The 19,656-nt window shown below is 41.2% G+C and overlaps 2 protein-coding genes across 8 annotated transcripts in view; both read right to left on the reverse strand.

Moving 5' to 3' along the window:
* The window catches only part of LOC126981102 (flotillin-2-like), a 53,482-nt gene extending 42,166 nt beyond the window's left edge, over positions 1 to 11,316 (reverse strand). For all 3 annotated transcript variants that reach the window (XR_007733739.1, XR_007733738.1, XM_050831802.1), the window contains exon 1: positions 10,908 to 11,316. Coding sequence is in view for 1 of the 3 variants with exons in the window: in XM_050831802.1 (XP_050687759.1) it covers positions 10,908 to 10,956 (49 nt within the window). In the remaining 2 variants the exon portion in view is untranslated. The remainder of the gene's footprint in view (positions 1 to 10,907) is intronic.
* Positions 11,317 to 14,561: 3,245 nt separating this feature from the next.
* LOC126981101 (uncharacterized) overlaps positions 14,562 to 19,656 on the reverse strand; it is a 52,207-nt gene continuing 47,112 nt past the window's right edge. For all 5 annotated transcript variants that reach the window (XM_050831799.1, XM_050831800.1, XM_050831797.1 and 2 more), the window contains 5 exons: positions 18,271 to 18,406; positions 17,805 to 17,897; positions 16,812 to 16,863; positions 16,561 to 16,704; positions 14,562 to 15,782 (listed from right to left, as the gene is read on the reverse strand). In XM_050831799.1, the coding sequence (XP_050687756.1) occupies positions 15,659 to 15,782; positions 16,561 to 16,704; positions 16,812 to 16,863; positions 17,805 to 17,897; positions 18,271 to 18,406 (549 nt within the window). In that variant the 3' untranslated portion in view covers positions 14,562 to 15,658. The remainder of the gene's footprint in view (positions 15,783 to 16,560; positions 16,705 to 16,811; positions 16,864 to 17,804; positions 17,898 to 18,270; positions 18,407 to 19,656) is intronic.

The following is a 19,656-nucleotide window of genomic DNA, read 5'->3' on the forward strand; positions in this document are numbered from 1 at the left end:
CAAAAGATCCTGCCTATCAAACCTATTAACCTTTTATAACGACCTCTTCACTGTTTATGACGTAACCAAATCACTGGACGTAGTCTATCTTGATTTCCAGAAAGCGTTTGATAAAGTCCCGCATCATAAATTACTTTACAAATTAAAGCAAATAGGTATTGACGGTCAAGTAAACCAATGGATCGCGAATTGGTTGAGCAACAGACAACAAATAGTGATTGACGGATTTAACTCAGAGTGGGCGCCTGTCACTAGTGGCGTCCCTCAGGGCTCGGTCCTTGGCCCAGTGCTCTTCATTATTTACATCAACGACGTGGATGTTGGACTCAATAACCGCATTAGTAAATTTGCAGACGACACAAAGATTGGTAACTCGGTTCTCACTGACGAAGACAGGCAAAGCCTCCAAGAGGATTTGCACAAAATTTCAGCTTGGTCGGATAGATGGGAGATGCCCTTTAACGTAGACAAGTGCCAGGTCCTTCAAGTTGGAACGAGGAATAAGAAGTTCGAATACGAAATGCGCGGCGTTAAACTCAAAAGCGTTCAATGCGTCAAAGACTTGGGGGTCAAAATCGCGTCAAACCTCAAATTCTCACAGCAATGCATCGATGCAGCAAATAAAGCGAACAGAATGTTGGGCTTCATTAAAAGAAACTTTGTATTCAAGAATAAAGATGTAATACTCCCGCTCTACAACAGTTTAGTCAGACCCCACTTGGAATATGCGGTACAGTTTTGGTCTCCCCACCATGCAAAGGATATTGCTAAATTAGGTGTTCAGCGTCGGGCAACGAAAATGATCCCTTCCTTGCGCAACAAATCCTACGAAGAAAGGCTTTCTACCCTTAACATGTTCTCTCTTGAGAAACGTCGCCTCCGAGGAAAACTGATCGAATGTTTTAAAATACTTAATGGTTTCACGAATGTAGACAGATCAACATTGTTTATGATCGATGACACTTTGCGCACGAGGCACAATGGCGTAAAACTCAGATGTAGACAAGTAAATTCAGACTGCACCAAATTTTTCTTCACCAACGTTGTAGTGCGAGAATGGAATAAGCTTCCACCATCAGTGGTCCAGTGTAACACGATTGACTCCTTCAAAAATAAGCTCGACCGTCACTTCCTTCAACTTAATATCAACTAGAGTAGAAATGCAACGTTTTGGAGTCTTCTGATTAATGTAAAATCACTTAGGTTTAAGGACAGACCACCAAGTCTGGACCATGGGGTCTGTGTGGTCTGATTTTCTATGTAAATCTATGTAAATCTCTCTCTCTCTCTCTCTCTCTCTCTCTCTCTCTCTCTCTCTCTCTCTCTCTCGCGTGAATGGACCCCTCTCCGGCGTGAATGGACACCGCCCTCTCTCTTCCCCTGTGCCAGCTTCCCCTCAATCTCTCCCCTCACCCATGAAGCCTGACAACGGCTCACTTCTAACTCCCATGTCAGTCCTTCCAGCTATGCAATCAGCTCTTTTCTCTTTCCTATGTATACTCTAGGTCTTATAGTTTATGTATGCGAGTGTTAATAATACACAGCTTTATTCACTGGCGTGCAGCACAGATCTTATCAATGAATTTGCATAGAATTACCCTTATTTACACCGTAAGCTTGAGTTTGGCATAAATTTATATTCAATGATCGTTCTTCCCATTATGCTAATTTAGGTTTTTACATTTTATTCATTCCTATATTTTACCGGTTATGAATCAACACTCATAGTCAATTACAGTTATTTCTGTGACCGTTGAATGTGAAAGTGAGATTGCCAAAAAGATGGATTATAGATAGGCAAATAAATAAATAAATAAATAAATAACAGAGAGATGGATGGTTAGATAAAGATAGACATATTAAGATAAACTGATGGGTTAACATGGAGAGAGAGAGAGAGAGAGAGAGAGAGAGAGAGAGAGAGAGAGAGAGAGAGAGAGAGAGAGAGAGAGAGAGAGAGATCAACCAACGTCAACCTAACATCAAAGGGACTAAAAATAAACTTCTAAGAGGCAGGGTTGGCGACGGCTCTGTCTGTGTGTGTGTGTGTGTGTGTGTGTGTGTGTGTGTGCAGTGGCGTGGGCGTGGTTGTGGGTTGGTTGGTTACGGTTGAGGCAAAAATCAATACAGGAGGAGGAGGAAGAGGAGGAGGAGAAGGAGGAGGAGGACGAGAAAGAGGACCACGACATACTACCACCATCACTTGACACACACACACACACACACACACACACACACACACACACACAACCACCGACCACCACTACCACCACCACAGCCACCCTCATTATCAGTATTAGGTCAGTACAAGTTGGTTCCAATATGTTCCTCCTTCCTCCTTCACCAGCTGAATAACTTCAACACTTCACCGCTCCCCCAGACCACATGACCGAGCACACATAGCTACACACCCTCCTCCCACCCAGCTCCTCCACTCTTATCAACTCTTGTCACTGCTGAAGGATCATTTTCTTATCTACTGCTACTACTACTGCTGTTGATGCTACTACTACTACTACTGATAATAATAATAATAATAATAATAATAATAATAATAATAATAATAACAACAACTAGATAGGACTACCTGCTTGACGGGATGACTACCAGCCGCGCGCGCTTGTCAGATGCCACAACTTTCACCACTGACACCACTCACACAAACGAAATAAAATATCATGAAATTTATTTATACAACCTTTAGGGACTGTGAAAGGCTGAAAAAACATCTTGACGCGATACATAAGTAAACCCAGCACTGGAAACTTAAATATATAACCCCCCCCAAAAATGCAACTTACTGACAGAAAATGATAATCTAAAAAAATAAATAAATAAATAAAAAAAGAGGACCTGAGAGTTGATCCAGGATAATTTGTCACTTGAAAACATTAACAAGATTGTTGGAGACTCATAAGATGTTGACAAACTTCAGAGTGGCATTTTACTACATAGATAAAGAGATAATGAAGCAATTGATACTGCTTCTGATCCGTCCGAGGTGGGAATACGAAGCACTAATGTTATCCCCATTTAAAAAATAAAAGAACAACAAATTTAAAGAATACAGAGTTGGTCCCAAGACTGACACAACATACAAACAGTGGCATTTCACAGGGCTTTATTTCCCACTCTCTACTGTTCAGTGATGATCTTTCCAATACAAACTTCCATCCACTCCTGTGCCGATGACTCTACTATGTATTATTCAACTTCTTTCAACAAAAGGCCTCCTTACAGGAATTACAAGACTCAAACCTGAAAATGACAAAAGGCAAGGGAAAGAAGGGAAGATGCTGCGTTTTCTGATGACATTGCGCATCTTTTTGACCGCTAGGCAGCGTTGTCCGACTCTACTTTGTGGCTGTGACTTTAATTAATCCCGGAGCAGAGCTTTCTTTTTTTTTTTTTTTGTATGTTGGTGCGTGTCTTGCATCATCTCTTAACATAATCATCATGTGAGGGCGAGGAAATATATTTGTTTGCAATATTATAGTTGACATCAAGCTAAAACAAGGAGAAAATTAGGGTTGGTTCAGAACTCATACAGGCGAACTGTAAACATAATTCTTGCCACGGAGAAATCGTCTGCCGCTGGATGAGGGGCATATATAAAGGATTAACCACAGGTGATCTGTATTCATCCTCTTGGAACAAATCGTCGAATTCCTCCATCTTCCTACTTCCGACAGTGTACACTGAGTATGTACTTGGGTCTGAAGAGTGATGTACTTGGACTTGGACTTAAGTACATAGCAAAGTGACTGTACTTGTACTTGAAAAATATCCAGGTCTACTTGAGCTTAAGTACAGTCGCCTGTACTCTCTCTCTCTCTCTCTCTCTCTCTCTCTCTCTCTCTCTCTCTCTCACACACACACACACACACACCGTTCGAGGAAGCAAATATTTATGTGTCCAAGTGTCACTTATTCGCATGACAGCCTACCGTAGTGTTTTTTTTTTTGTTTTTTTTTTACAGCAGAGTCAGTTCAAGGGCATAAAAAGGTAACAAATGTTATAAAAAAAAGAGCCCGATACTCACTTCTCCTAAAAAGAGTTAGAGGAGTGGGCGAAAGATACGTCAATTTCGGGATGAGGGGTGTCCTGATACCCTCCTCTTGAAAGAGTTCAAGTCGTAGGCAGGAGGAAATATAGATGAAGGAAGATTGTTTCAGAGTTTACCAGCGTGAGGGATGAAAGAGTGAAGATGCTGGTTAACTCTTGCGTAAGGGATTTGGACAGTAAAGGGATGAGCTTGAGTAGAAAGTCGTGTGTGGCGAGACCGCGGGAGGGGGGAAATCATGCAGTTAGCAAGTTCAGAAGAGCAGTCAGCATGAAAATATCGATAGAAGATAGAGAGGCAACATGGCGGCGAAATTTAAGAGGTAGAAGACTATTAGTAAGAGGAGGAGCTGATGAGACGAAGACCCTTAGACTCCACTCTGTCTTAGAAAGCTGTGTGAGTGGACCCCCTCCAGACGTGAGATGCATACTCCATACAACCTTGTGGCCTCATTCTTGAGTCACGTGGGATAAAAGAGTGAGGAGGACTGGTGTAGCATATTCTCAGCCATTCATGGAGATGACTCGACAGCTTGACACACTCTGTAATCAAGCGGAATGGTGGCTGAACTAGAAAAGAAGTGATGGCAGTGGTCGTTGTGATGGTGGTGGCGGAGAGGGGGGAGGTTGGTAGTAGTAAGGAGTAGGTACTCTTCGTAGTAATGGTGCTGGTGTCAGTAGTGGGTGTGTCATCTTGGTATACACTGTAATGGTGATGGTGGTCGTGGTGATGCAGCATAGTGGAGGCAGCAATAGTGGTGGTTGAGAGTGGAGCAGGATGAAAGAGGTTGGAAAGGGGGGGAGAGTACCAAATGAGGCATAAAAGTAGACGGGAGGAGGAGGGAAAGAGTAACAAACGAGGGAGGGAGGCGGGAAGCGGTGGAAGAGAAGAGAGGGGAGGAAGGAGGGGAAGCAGCAGAATTGTGGCGCCAGACTGAGCCCCGCCCATCGGTGACGTCATGAGCTGAGGCCAATCATGTCTCACTATTCCGCCCTGCAGCCAATCCCACTTCTCCTCTTCTCCGCCCTCCCCTACTAGTCACGGACCCAATTCTAGATCACCCTCAGTGGTTGTGATAATCCCCATCAACGGATTCTTGGAGGCAACTCGGCAACGTCGCGCTCCGCATGTAAACATTGACCTGTGACGTCATAGGCCCAACAGTTAGTCGCTGGTGGTGCTCCCAGCTTTAAGCCTAACAGGAGCCTCCGTTCCAAGGAAGTTATGTAACATCAAGTAAAATACTACCAACTACACTAACTACAGAAAAAAATCATATCATTATTATTTATTAATAATAATAATAAGATAGGAGAAAGAAAATATGGGCGTAGTGTGTGTGTGTGTGTGTGTGTGTGTGTGTGAGAGAGAGAGAGAGAGAGAGAGAGAGAGAGAGAGAGAGAGAGAGAGAGAGAGAGAGAGTAGTAGTAGTAGAAAGAGAAATAGTAGTAGCAGTAACACTAGCGATACAAATAGGCATGAACTGCTGGCAGGCCTGTAAGTGAATGTCAATAGTATTACTGACTACCTATAACGTTTGGGGGTGTTAGTAGCGATTGGTGGCCTTTCTTCAGTAACAGAGACAAATTAAGAGTACACAAGGAGTGAAAATCGATGCCACTGGTACAGTTCAGTTGAGTTCGGAGGAATAACCTTTGCATCGACCCTTCCTCTTAATTGGTCTTCCCATGATTAAGTAAGGATGATACGAAAGTCAGATTTCTACAAATACTTGCAGTATGCATTTTAGTTATGTTGAGCAATGTATAGTAACCACACTAACACTCGCTGAACCCTACCAGACAAACATTCCTCTCACCATGAAATTACAGTGCTGCCTGACTGTTTTATAATCCTTTCTAATTACTGTCCTCCAACCCGCCGTACTTAAGCCAAAATTTGAAGAAAACCTGCACTCAGTTCACAAAATGTGGCACAACAGAATGAGTACGTACTGAGTAAAGATTGGCCGGGAAAACATTTCGCGAATAATAGGAAATAGTTAATATGCAATTTTCGAAGCTCCTCTTCGCGGACTCTTCATGCTTGTACTGAAAAAATAGCTCATCAAAACTAAATGCGTTAACGAAAAGTATACACAGATACACCGATAAATGTATGGCTACAGAAATATAGATAAAGACACTCGGTACATTTCCTTGAGATGCTTCTTAAAGTTATTTTATGGGGATGGACGGAAATGTCCTGTGAGGCTGTGACTGATCGACAAGTAGGCAGGACGGCATCAGCAAGACTATAAAAAAAAAAAAATTATAGCATATACATCAAAGTCAACCAACACATCGTCCCCTATTACACGTCATATGTCCGCCTCGTGACTGACGTTTACAGCTGTATTTAACCCGGTAGCAGCGACGGGCCAAATTTGTGGCTTTACCGTATACCAGCGATGGGCAAAATTTCTGCCATGATATAAACCTCATAAAATAGATGATGCATAAACTGATCACACATGCGTTAATATGTATTATGAAATGGTTTGCGTGAGTGATGATTATTTCTCATTATTTTACTTAGAGGGGCCTTTAACCTAACCTAACTTAACCTAACCTAAGAAACATGACCCCGCAGCTACCGGGTTAAAATAAATAAATAAATAAAATACCTTGGGACTTTGCTCCGGCTCGACGCGATGCGAATCGTCGGTAGTGCATAGTTGGGGGTGTGGCATCGCTTGTAAACTTTATTTAGATCCTTTAGGTCACCGACATACGATCCACTTGTGTCCTGCGGTCGTTGCCAAGTCTCACCCAAAGTCTATATATACCTAGTCTGCTTCACAACTGCGACCGGTACGCGCACGGGCATTGCCGTCTCGATATTGAGAAGGCCTGACAGCTTGCTGGATTCTTTGGCGTCAAAATTGGCGATGAGTCATCCAAGTAAGGCCGAGTGTGTCCCCGCGCTCCCCAACTAAAATGTTATTTTTGTGTTTTAATGCATATTTTTGTGTCAAATATATTTTTTCTGTGATAAATAAAGGTTTCCCAGCATTAATATCTTATAAACATTATCAAATTAGACATAAAAAAGAGGAAATAAATAAGATAGAGTATAAGGAGAGGGATAAATATTCACATAAAAAATCATATAAATACATTGACAGTCGTAACAGAGTAGACTCCTATTATTTTGATTTGTCACCGTTTCTAAATATCTCTTTGACATTCAAAACGCTCTCGTTACAATTACTATATTCAACAAGCCGATCCTCCATCCCTATACTAGGCAACCAGTCATCTGCTATCTGGCAACGTCTTCTTCTTTTGATCTGAAACGCTTTGTATCGCTTCTTAAGTAGTTGTCAGACGATCAGTGGGCAGGTGTGGTGGTTCAACAAACGAGAGGTAATGCGTGGAAAATGACCGTGTAGATATGCTAAACTGAAGCACCATCCTTGTTCGAGCAAGTCCGACACCAACACAAATCTCAAGCTGAACCAAGCTCGTCAGCGCCATGCTCGGTCACCACACTTACCCACTGATCGTGAGACGACTTGGTGCGTGTCCTCAGCCTCTGCGCCACCAGCCACCAAGGACTCCCACGTTCTTTATGTTGTAACCAGTCTTTAACCGAAACCCTTCTTTTTCGCTCTTTTTCACTGTCCTTTACTACTTTGCCTCCAGCAAGGATGCATAATAAAGCTGCTTTCCGCCTGCTAATGGTTTTTGGGGCCATTGATAATCTTGTGAGACAGCCAAGGGACACACGGGAAACGAACTCTCACGCACCTCCCTACACACTTAACTGGACGCTTTCCCGCTGGGTGGAGGTGGGTCAGTATACGTGTGAACAGTGTTTATGCTGAACCACGCTCTCTACCGTGCTTCGTCACCATGTTTCGAAACTGCCGTAAATCGTGCTTCGCCACCACGCTTGCCCACTGATCGTCTGACGACTCCTTTAGGTCCTCCTCCTCTCGTTCCCCTTTTCTTCTTATTCACATACGTTCCTTTTCAGTATTATGTAACTTTCCTAACTGCAATAGTCACTTATTTTCACCTATTCACGCATTTGTTCATTCTTCTTCTTTTGAACTTTAAAGCTTTGTAGCACTTCTTAAATCCTTCATCTCCGCACTTATACGCTTCACACCATGCACTAGTCACTTCACAGTGCACACTTATACATTTTACCCTGAACCTAGGTGTTTTTCTGTTCTTTTCTTCCCCTGACTTTGCTTTCCTATGCACTTCCAAAAAGCTGCGTATGACTTGACTTGATATGTAATATAGACTTAGGTCTTACCGTTTGTCTAGCTCTTATGGGCTACTTTGACCAGTTTCACAATCAGAGAACAAATACTACTATAAATTTATCAATTATACTTTGATGAATTAGGTAGAACGTCGATAATCTTAAAAAAAAATCAAAGGTAGTTTTCATGAAGAGTACACGTGATTGAAACAGGCCTGTCCTAATCATTCATGCGAATATGACCATGATGCAGCAGGCCTTTAATGATATATAAATCTCATCACAGGAACAGAGCCACTGAAGAAAATAATGAGCAACAAAAAATACATTACTAATACAGAATACATCCCATATATCCAAATGTATTAGGCTACTTATGAAGCACTCAAAGAAGCGGGTGACCACTCGTCTTTGGTGAACATGGAAAATACTGTTATAGTAAGGATCTTGTTGTCATTAGGGGCGAGCACTGGGAAGAGATACATAACTATACAGAAGGTGGAGGACGCAGGGATGGGGAGTGGTATTACGTCACAGGGTTAATGGGAATAAAAGATGGAAGGGAAGGCATATCGTGGGTGTGGTGATGGGTGCATAGCAAAAAGAGCAACGCAAACAGAATTGAAGGACAGCGGGAGAAGAGAAAGGAATTCGACGGTGAGGGACATGGGTAGGGCAACTGGTAGTGGTTGTGCCGAGTGCGGCAAAGATGAGGAGGGCAGCTCAAGACCATCTCAAACGTTACGAAACTTACTTACATCTGCCTCTTCCCCGTTTTCTTCACTGCTACATTCCAACATTTACTCGGGCCTCCTCTCTCTCTCTCTCTCTCTCTCTCTCTCTCTCTCTTACGCTTCTCCAGGGAATCCTTCATATGTCACTTGCTTGCACGAAGTATGAGTAACACTTAACTGCCTACAAACAAACACATACACACTCACTAGCACACACATGATGCAGATGAGAGTATATAGTTTTGACTGCTTTGAAAAGAGGCAAGGCAACTTTAGCTTGGCCCCGCCCACCTGTGGAGCTCCTCCCTCCTCACCTCTCCTCCATGACCCTAATCCATGGGCCCTAACACACACACACACACACACACAAAACTATGATCGCAAACCATGAAATCTGTTACATAAGCCTCGGATAGCTGGCAGTCTCTGCTTTGACGTAAGATATCCCTAATGTTTACTTCAGCTGATGTACCTAATATAAATCGACCCCATTCAGTACAGTTTATATACCGTAAGTAAATTTAAAGTAACAATTTGTAAAATTCATTAATTTATCTTTATACGTCAGCAACACTACTCGCGGCGCCTCCCTCTTACCTCATCAAACCCCGGCCGCCCTTCCCTCAACCGTTCTGTCAATAGGCCCCATTTACCACCGTGTTCTTGGCAAAGAAAAAGATCCATTCACACATTCATCTGCCTCTTGTCTAACACACACACACACACACACACACACACACACACACACACACACACACACACACACACACACAACATGCCAATTATCAGTATCAATATAAACGTAATAATAATAATAATAATAATAATAATAATAATAATAATAATAATACGGTAATTATTATTATTGTAAGTTATGACGTTAAGCAGATTTGTCATTTTAAGCACCTAGACTATTTACAAACAAGTAAAAAACGTGGTTTATCCTAGTCTACTTAATCAGCAGTTTACTCTGGGAAGCCATAGGACGTTTAATCAATAAATAAATAAATGAACACTCTATGTGTATGTATCTATCTACTTATTCATCTGTGTGTGTGTGTGTGTGTGTGTGTGTGTGTGTGTGTGGGTGTGTGTAGCCCTAGATGTGTATTTGTTGGAGAAATAGTCTTGGTGGCAGAGAGAGAGAGAGAGAGAGAGAGAGAGAGAGAGAGAGAGAGAGAATGATAATGAGCTGAAAATGAACAGCATCTGGGAGGAGAGCCAGCATGGTAACAAGGTAAAAGAAAAATTATGCAGGTACTACAAGTTTATATGCCTTCATTCAGTAACGTCTAACGAAATGCCTCCCTTCCTGCTGCCCTTCCTACCGACTCCCTAGCAGCCACTCGCTTCCCGGAGCAAAGGCGGGGATAATTCATCATATCTCAGACATCAAACAGGACGTAACATGTTTTTCTTTTACAATAATGCCTCACACACACACACAACACCGCATTGCAGTAATTAGCATTTGTCATTCCGTGCCGAGACATATCTTGATTTTGATAATGCGCAGGGTACGCACGGTACATAACACGCATATCTTGATCTTGATAAATAATTAGGTATATGGGCAGTCTCCTTACACCATTGCCCGGTGCCCCTTTTCTACTAGCAGTAAGTGAATCCAGGTGAATCCAGTCAATCGGGGGTTATGTCTCGCCTTTGGGGATGGTGTTCTCTGGCACCTTCCAAAGACGATTACTCGAAGGATGACCTTTTGACCTGTTTCGCTTTGTATCGTTTCTTAGGTCCTTGAATCTTCATACTTAAATATTGCACTCTACACCGAGCGATGTTTTCTTTACACTTTGCTTACATAGACTCTTGCCTTCACAGCCTGGCCCTTCAGTCCCTCCTGTAAGATACACACTGTCAAGACCAGCCTTACCTGACACCACCAATGCCTCGTTGGGCCCCACGGTGTGTATGTTGCCCATCCTGCAGCAGCCTCACGTCCCCAGTCCTCCGCCAGGCACAGCCCCGCCCTTCACCGCGGTGTGGTGGTATGAAAATACTCCTCAGGGTGCTCCGACGCGCCGCTCGCTGCTAGGTAAACATGCAGACGACGATGCTGTGCTGCTGCCCGCCAATTCCAATCCTGTCCACTATGCTCGCCAACTACCACTCGCCACTCGTGCTACTCCTCGCAGGCACGCCGCAGACCCATGAGGGTTCGATATGTCTCTTCGAAAATTCACGGGGTGAGGTTACTTTCAACGAAGACTTAACAACTGACCACATAAGCGGGCACACACCAGCCTTCCCTCACTCCACTCTTGAGACTGAAGCTTGTTTTCTCCCCGCCTCTCCGCCTCCGGGCCTTCGCCGCAGTTGCCATTCACCCTGAGCTGAGCGATAAAGTTACTAAAAACGCTCGATGTTACAACTATTATATAACCCAGAAAGTCTCTAGTTACAACGAAACAAGCTACATTCAGTATCTTTCCGTACTATATACTGTGCTTATGATATATATATATATATATATATATATATATATATATATATATATATATATATATATATATATATATATATATATAGATAGATAGATAGATAGATAGATAGATAGATAGATAGATAGATAGATAGATAGATAGATAGATAGATAGGTAGATAGATAGATAGATAGATAGATATAGATATAGATAGATATAGATAGATATAAATATATATAGATATATATAGATATAGATAGATAGATAATTTTAGATATAGATAGATATAGATAGATAGATAGATAAATATAGATAGACATACTGACCATTAGTTATAAAAAGCCGCTCGATTCGTCATCAATTAACCTCCCCTGTTCTTGTGAAACTTCCTTCAGCTGACACAGGATCGAATCACGTTTTCTTGTTTTCTCTCTCTCAGATCATGCAACATGGGTACGTAAGCCTTACACTAAAATATATACGATCCCTGGCGTATGCAAGCCTATGATTCTCTCTCAGGATCCCCCTTAGCTTCCTTGCAGTTTTTTCTCATATTTATTTTGTAGATATGCCATGGGATCCACGTAGTCAGTAACAGGAGTGGCTGGAGCGTCTAAGGCCAAAATAATACATTCTCTCTTCTGTTGGCCGTGGGAGCGTCCACCCTTAATTCCTGTTGGAACTCAAGGAATTTAAGAGCCGGAGGCGCGCAATTAACGCGTCCTCCAAGTCTGTATTAGACTATTAGATGCTTAAGTCTGTCCCCATTTAGCAAGTTTCTCACCCCTTGAATTTTTTTTTATGCCTCTATGGTCTACGTAGACCATGTTATTCCCAACCTTTTTTTCAGGCGACCCCAATCATGCACCTTTAGACATGACGGCGACCCCACTAGTTTCGTTGTATATGTTATTGTTATACCATGTTTGATATTTTTGAAGTCTTAGCCACCCCAGGAAAAACGCTTGGTGACCCCAGGGTTGGGAAAGGGGGGTTTAGTGGTTAGCGTGCCTAGACACGAATCCGTGGCCCTGGGTTCGAATCCCAGCCTGGGCAGTCAGCGTGCTGCTCACCCAGCTGTTCATCTTCCCTTTCGGGCTGGTCGATAAATGTGCACCTGGGGAAACCTGGGCATAAACTATGGTAACATGGATGTCACACTGGCCCTGTGTCCCGGGCTGATGGGCTCTTCCCACCACATGCTCAAGGGCTAATGTTACGGAGATGAGCACTGCGGTCACGCTCAGCCATAACATATGCCCTCTACTCTTTTGGTTTGCCCCAGCCAGTTGGTGGAGCAGGCAACTGTTTTATAGAGCCGCCATCTTGCTTGGCTAATCCACCCCGAACTTTACTTGATCCTCTTTTAATTAGAGTTTCGCTGGAGTCCGGGTTGATAGGCAATCATGAGGACAGCATGTGGGTAGTCTTGGGCCCTTCCAAACACTCAAACTAAAGAAAAGCTATTAAAAGGGACAAAAACTACAACAACTATAGGAAGTAGCATTAAAGGAAATATTTGAAATATATACCATACCTCTATATTTCAAAGTAACACTTCACATACATACATGGATCATCAACAGCCTTTTCTGATACTTTCATTTGAAGCTGCATTCATTTTTCTTTGTGCAGTTTCAGTCAGGACATGTCCAAAACATGACATGATCTGGTTAGACTGCTTAACAGAGTTGTGGTGCAGTGGTGGCCAGTGGCTGGCTGGCTGAGGCTGGTCAGTCTTTGGATTGGCTCAAACAGCCAACCAGATTAGTTATGGTGATGGAATATGATACAAGAATACTCCAAAATGTATTTTAAACTTATGTAGAAAATGGAGGTTTACATTCATATAATTATTTTCATTAATAAAAAAATCAAAAAAATCTATTTAAATCAAATAAATCTGATTTAAAAAAAAAAAAAAAAAAAAAAAAAATCAACAACCCTGATATTAAAGATATATGGTGTCTGAGGAATACTGCTCAATGCAATAAAGTCCTTCTATGAGGATGCATCCGCATGTGTCAAAATTAGTGGAGAAACAAGTGAACATTTTGAGATAAAAGTGGGCCTGAGGCAGGAGTGTGTCATGTCACCATGGTGGTTCAATATTTATATGGATGGTGTTGAGAGAGAAATGAAGGGCAAAGTTGGGGAAGTTGGAGTAAAAACGTATGCTGAGGAAAGGAAGTGGGTGCTGAATTCAATCTTATTTGCTGATGACGAAGTGCTCATTGCAGAAAATGAAAGTGACTTACAAAATTTGGTCAGTGTTTTTGATAGTGTATGTAAATGGAGAAAGCTGAAAGTAAATGTCAGCAAAAGTAAAGTGATGGTTTGTGAACGGAGTAGAAGTGAGGTTGTGGAGTTTGTATGCCCATATAGAGTGGGAATTAAATGTGAAAAAGAATGCAAAATAATCTTGAATGGTGAAGAAATGAAGGAAGTCAATGAGTTTAAGTACCTTGGATCAGTTATGTGTAAGCATTGTGGTACAGAAGGAGAGACAAGAGAAAGGGCATTGCAAGGAAGAAAGGTGGTAGGGTCTTTGGGACGTATCATGAATGGCAGAAGTGTGAGCATGGAGGTAAAGAGGGATTGGAGAAATACAGTAATAGTACCAACCCTCACATATACAAGTGAAACATGGGCCTGGAATGAAAGTCATAGGTCTAGAGTGCAGACAGTGGAAATGAGTTATTTGAGGAGTGCATGTGGTGTGAGTAGAATGGATGGAATGAGTAATGAAAGTGTGTATGAGCGTTTTAGAATGTGTCACGTGGGTGAAGGGAAGAAGTGTGGAGTGGTGGAAGTGAAGCGACAGACTTAAAGTGGTTTGGCCACATGGAGCGAATGGAGGAGAGAACGTATGTGAGTGAGATGGAGTGAGGGAATGTTAGAGGATGACCTCCAGTGAAATGGAGAGATAGGGTGCAGGAGTATGTCAGGGAGAGGGGGGAAAGATCCTTGAGAAACTTTGAGCAGGCAAGGAGGTTGTGTCTGGATAGAGAAAGATGGAAACTCTTCTGCCATGGCCATCCCCTGGCGGGAGCTCCTAGGAGCAGGCGTCAGAGATGAATGAATGAATGAATTCATACAATAACTGTGATATTTAAGATTTATGCAATACATGCCTGCTTTCTCAATTCCAACTGTTTACAAACACCAGGTACAACTGGAGAACTTTATAATATTCATTTTTCATTAAGGCATTGAACCCAAGTTGATGAAGGAGGAATTGAACCCTGAGCATGTCCAAAATGGCACTAAAATAGCATACATCCAGCCAGACAGTACAAACATTTGAACAAGTTCTTCCACACCAACAATAATCTATCTCACAGGGGACTACTGGAACCAATCACCTGCTTACAGTGGACCACTGCCACCCATCACTGACACACACACCACCACTGCCACCCATCACTGACACACACAACACCACTGCCACCCATCACTGACACACACAACAGCACTGCCACCCATCACTGACACACTCATTACCTCTGCCACTCATCAATCACTGACAAACTCAACACCACTGCCACCCATAACTGACACACCATTGCCAGCCATCACTGACATACATGACCACTAACACTCACAAGACCACTACTAATCATCACTGCCTCACACAATACTAGTGCCAGCCATCACTTACACACACAAGATCACTGCAATACTTAACCATCTTAGTGTCATAGCACCTAGAACATTGCCTTCCTTAACAAGATACAAATTTGCTCAGGGAATTGCTCTCCTTCCAAGCTATCACAGTGTAGCTTAAAAGCAATAGCTTCGATTTGGCTTAACCTAGAACATTATGAACATGAATAATCATATAAAATATTCTCATGACTATGGTAAGTATAAAATTATATATCTATTGTCACTATACAAGCTGCCAATTTTTTTGTTACAGCTTATACCTCTATCTCTGTCTCTCTATATATAAATAAAAAAGAAACACTAAGTATCCTCCCCTATATACACAAAAAAAATTACAATTTTTTTGGCCTTTCAACTGATTTAGAAAACTTGCACAGCCACATCTCTAGTGACCTTTAAATTGGAGATATCACAACTACTAGTCACCATTGGTTGATGAAAAAAATCTTCACAACTTGCCTTTGATCTGTTCTCCCTGTTCAGTCTAATTCTTCAACTATGACACTTTGCATTACAAACTGTTGGATCACCATTACTGTTTAGATTGTAACTTATCCCTAAGTTTGCTTTTGAGTCCACCAGCTTCTTTGGTTTTCTTGGCTACATCCTTCTTCTCTTCTGTCATCTTCTTCATCTGCTCTTCTGTTTCTTTTATCCTGAGAATAAAAAGAAATAGTTCAGTGGGTATTTTGACTAACTTCATTTTGACTAGAAAACTACACTAACTTTCAGTGTATCTGCTCACTAAATCCTGGATGATCTCTTTCATGAAGCAAGTTACTGAAAGAAAAAATTGCCCCCCTTCCTATATCAGCACAGGTTGAGAATCACTTATCCAAAATCCCTGGGAACGAACTGGTTGCAGATTTCAGATTTTTTTGGATTTTGGAATATGCAGGCCCTTTTGACATATTGAACAACAGCTTTACACCACAGAGCACACAAAACGCGGTAATCACAATGAGTAATGGGTGAAGGTGTTACTGTGACAACTGCTGACAACAAACTTTTGTATAGCAGCACCAGAGTTGCCAGGTCGTGGACTGTGTTCCCGCCCAATCCCATCCCAAAAGCCGCCCAAAACCTGCGGTGGTGGCGGGCTGATGTTTTTACCCACCCAATTGGGCGGGTAAACTGCGGACCTGGCAACCCTGAGCAATACACAACAGCTGTACGTGGAGGAACCTTCTCATCACTTTGTGGAATTTTCCATTTGTGACACGTCATGTCAGCATTCAAAAAACTTTTGAATTTTGGAATTTCAGATAAAGGATTCTCAACCTGTATTACAATTTCCTTTGAGAAGTTGAGGAACAAAAATAGTAAGTCTTTTAGGTAGATGTCATCACATCACTATACCTTATTTAATTACCTTAATTGGCAAATATTTGATTTTCCTGAGGGTAATAATTGAGGGGTTAGTATTTAGCATACCTCTTATTAACAATCTTTTGTTGCTCTTTCTGCCAAATGATCATGAAGTCATTGCAAAATGGTGACCATACACTGAAGAAGTCATTGGGTGTCACCTCAGTCCCTTTACCAGCAAACTGGAAGTATTTCATAACCAGATCAAATCTGTAAAAAAAAAAAGAGAAGCCATATAAGTGTGGAAAACTGTTAGAAAGGGAAAATATTAACTCATTGAGTTCACCATAAAAATATTTATTTCTCAAGTCACTTACTGGGTCTTGCATTCACCAAGATATTTCTCTTCTGCTGCTATTTCCTTATTGGCTGGAAAACAAAAAAAGAAATCAGCATATGTAATGAAGGTTTGAAATAATGTTAAATAATGTCTCTACTCCAATGCATATCAAACTATAACTACCAAGGAAGGAAGGATAAGATAGAGTGTAGAACCAATTGGTTACACTGCATAAGTATAACTGGAATTTTATACTATAATTACTTTATATTTTGGCAGGAAGAGGAAGAGCATGCAAGGCACACCTCAACTTTGGCATGTATATTCTGTAGTTTGTCTGTTTGTATTTTTTTTACTATTTGGTTTGCCTCCAAATTGACAGTTTCAGAACTAGCAACATTTTTTCAGTCTCTAATCATAGCTAGACAAGGGGCCCTACTGTACTTGGAATAATCTTCACTCTCTGTCCTGTCCTTTTCTCCTTACTTGTCAATATGTTTTCCTATATTTTCTTGAGAGATGCTTGGTGTAGCTCAGTTAGGACTAATGACATTAACTGAAATCCATGTGGGTCAGATAGACTGCCATGCAGCAGGACAAGTCATAGCACCCATGAAATTTGAGCCAGACATTCAAAATTAGAGGCAAACAAGAGTCGATTTAATCAATGATGGCTAGCTAAACAGATTGAGCCGGATATGATTAAACTAACGATGGCCATTATTTAAGGGTTAAGAAAGTACATTTGGTAGGTAATGTTAGCTTAAAGGTCTATTAATGACCTATTTAAAAGCCTATTAATAACTTAAATAATGTAGAAGGCAGCTTTGTTTGAGAGATGTTTGCAGCTCAATTTAAATGGTACTATCAGTGGCTGTTGCACACTGTGTAATGCTTAAAGCAGAGCTCTTATAGCAGCTGCTGAGAGGGGAGGGTACATGATTGTCAAGAGTGGGTAAGACTCATGGCCTGTCCAACCCATAAGAAGAAATAAGGATTTTAAATGAAAAGAAGTAGATTGACAACCCACCTTTGACAAAGAAGTCAGTCATTCGGTCCTTGAAGGGCTGAAGGTGCTTCTCATCCGACTTCTTGATCACCTTCTCAGCACGATTTTCACACACTGTGGAAGCAATGATTATGTTAGGCAACCTCACTCTACACAATGACTATTTATTTCCTTAAACTTCATCATTATTTAAAGAATCTTTGCAGAACCTAGTGTCAGATCCTTGTAATAACATTTGTAATAATAATTGTAAATGTAGTTGCAATTATGTGTCAACATTTGAGGATCTTCAGATCACATATATTTTGATTAATTTCTCATAAAAACAGAACTCTTGAGTAAACTTGGACAATACTACTGCATTTTCATTTAACAATAAATTCATAATACACACATGAAATAGGAAAAGAAAATAGTCCTAGGGGCATTGACTACCTTGAGCTCTTATCAAATAGAAAGAAAACATGTGTGAAAGAAGCCCACACACCTTTAAGATTGTTCCTCAACTCCTTTAGGTCTGCCTCTAGGTCTTCAAATTTTATGTTAGAAACCCGCTCAACCATGTAAGGATCAGGAATAGGCAGCTGGACCTCATCTGTTCCGGCATCTTTTCCCTCATATTTCTGTAATCATTGAAGGAAGTTGTTCAGCAATTATTATGCTTTAAAAATACCATCATACATGCATGCAAAGCAAATTTCCCATACAGTCTTCTACGATCCCTCAAAAATAAAGGTGGAAAAATTAAGAGCTAATACATATAAATTCACAGACCATGTGGTTTCCCTTTATATGCTGATGTAAACATGTAAATCACCATTAGCTGTTAGTATAAAAAATACACCAAATTTGGTCCATGATATGGCAAATGAGTGCTGCCTAACTCAAAAGGAATATCCATGTTCTTATATTTCAAAATGTTCTTAAAAATTTAAATTCATCCACCTCTTCCCTCTTTCCAATCAGGCTTACCCATATTCAGTTGCCTATGGTCAACACATTCTGCAGGGTGATGCAAAATTGCTGACCAGATTTTTTTCTTCAAACTAACATTTAATCTTTGCAATAATCACTCTAAACTCCCATTTCCTGCAACTTCTATCAAGCTCATCCATTACTTTTTACATCTTGCCCATATTCAGCCAACAGGACAGTGTCATCTGCAAACAAACATGCCACTAAAGGCAGCCCCACACCAGTTAATTAGTTTTGCACCCCTATCCCTAATCATGCTTTCATCTCTTCACACCCATCCATGTATATTCAAGAGCCAAGGCATTTTTAGTGATTTTTTTGCTCGTAAATCAAAATGCTCATAATCTAAGGCACTCGTAAACTGAGGTATTACTGTATTTGGATTTAGCAAATTGCATTTGGTGATTCTTACTTGCTAATTCTCATTTGGCAACCATATTCTCCCATTTGGCAATTATTTCCTTTGAGGTCTAGTGGTTAGCATGCCTAGATACAGATCCATGGGACTGGGCTTGAATCCCATCCCAGTGTTATGTACATAGCTGTCCCTGCTTTATTTACAAACAAAAGGCGGACTGCTATACGAATGGATCCGTGCATGTAGCTGGTTGCGTGCACATGGATGTCTCACTAGTGGTTTCAAGCACGGGAGGGCATATTATTTTATTCTTTAATAGGAAAAAGATTCATGAATCCAATACAGTGCTCTGTTTTGTAATAAGTGAAGTGAAGGGCCATTAACTAGCCTTTATGCAGTGGTTCACATGTAAATTTACGGGAAACAGCGTCTTGCAAATTTCAAAACAAAACTATCTTGATGTGCATATGAGGATTGTTTTTGGCAGATTGCATTCTTGTATATGGGTGGTTAGGATTCATCTTCTGCTCACAGGACATT

Source organism: Eriocheir sinensis, chromosome 46 (genome assembly GCF_024679095.1).
Source record: "Eriocheir sinensis breed Jianghai 21 chromosome 46, ASM2467909v1, whole genome shotgun sequence".
Classification (NCBI taxonomy): Eukaryota; Metazoa; Arthropoda; class Malacostraca; order Decapoda; family Varunidae; genus Eriocheir; species Eriocheir sinensis.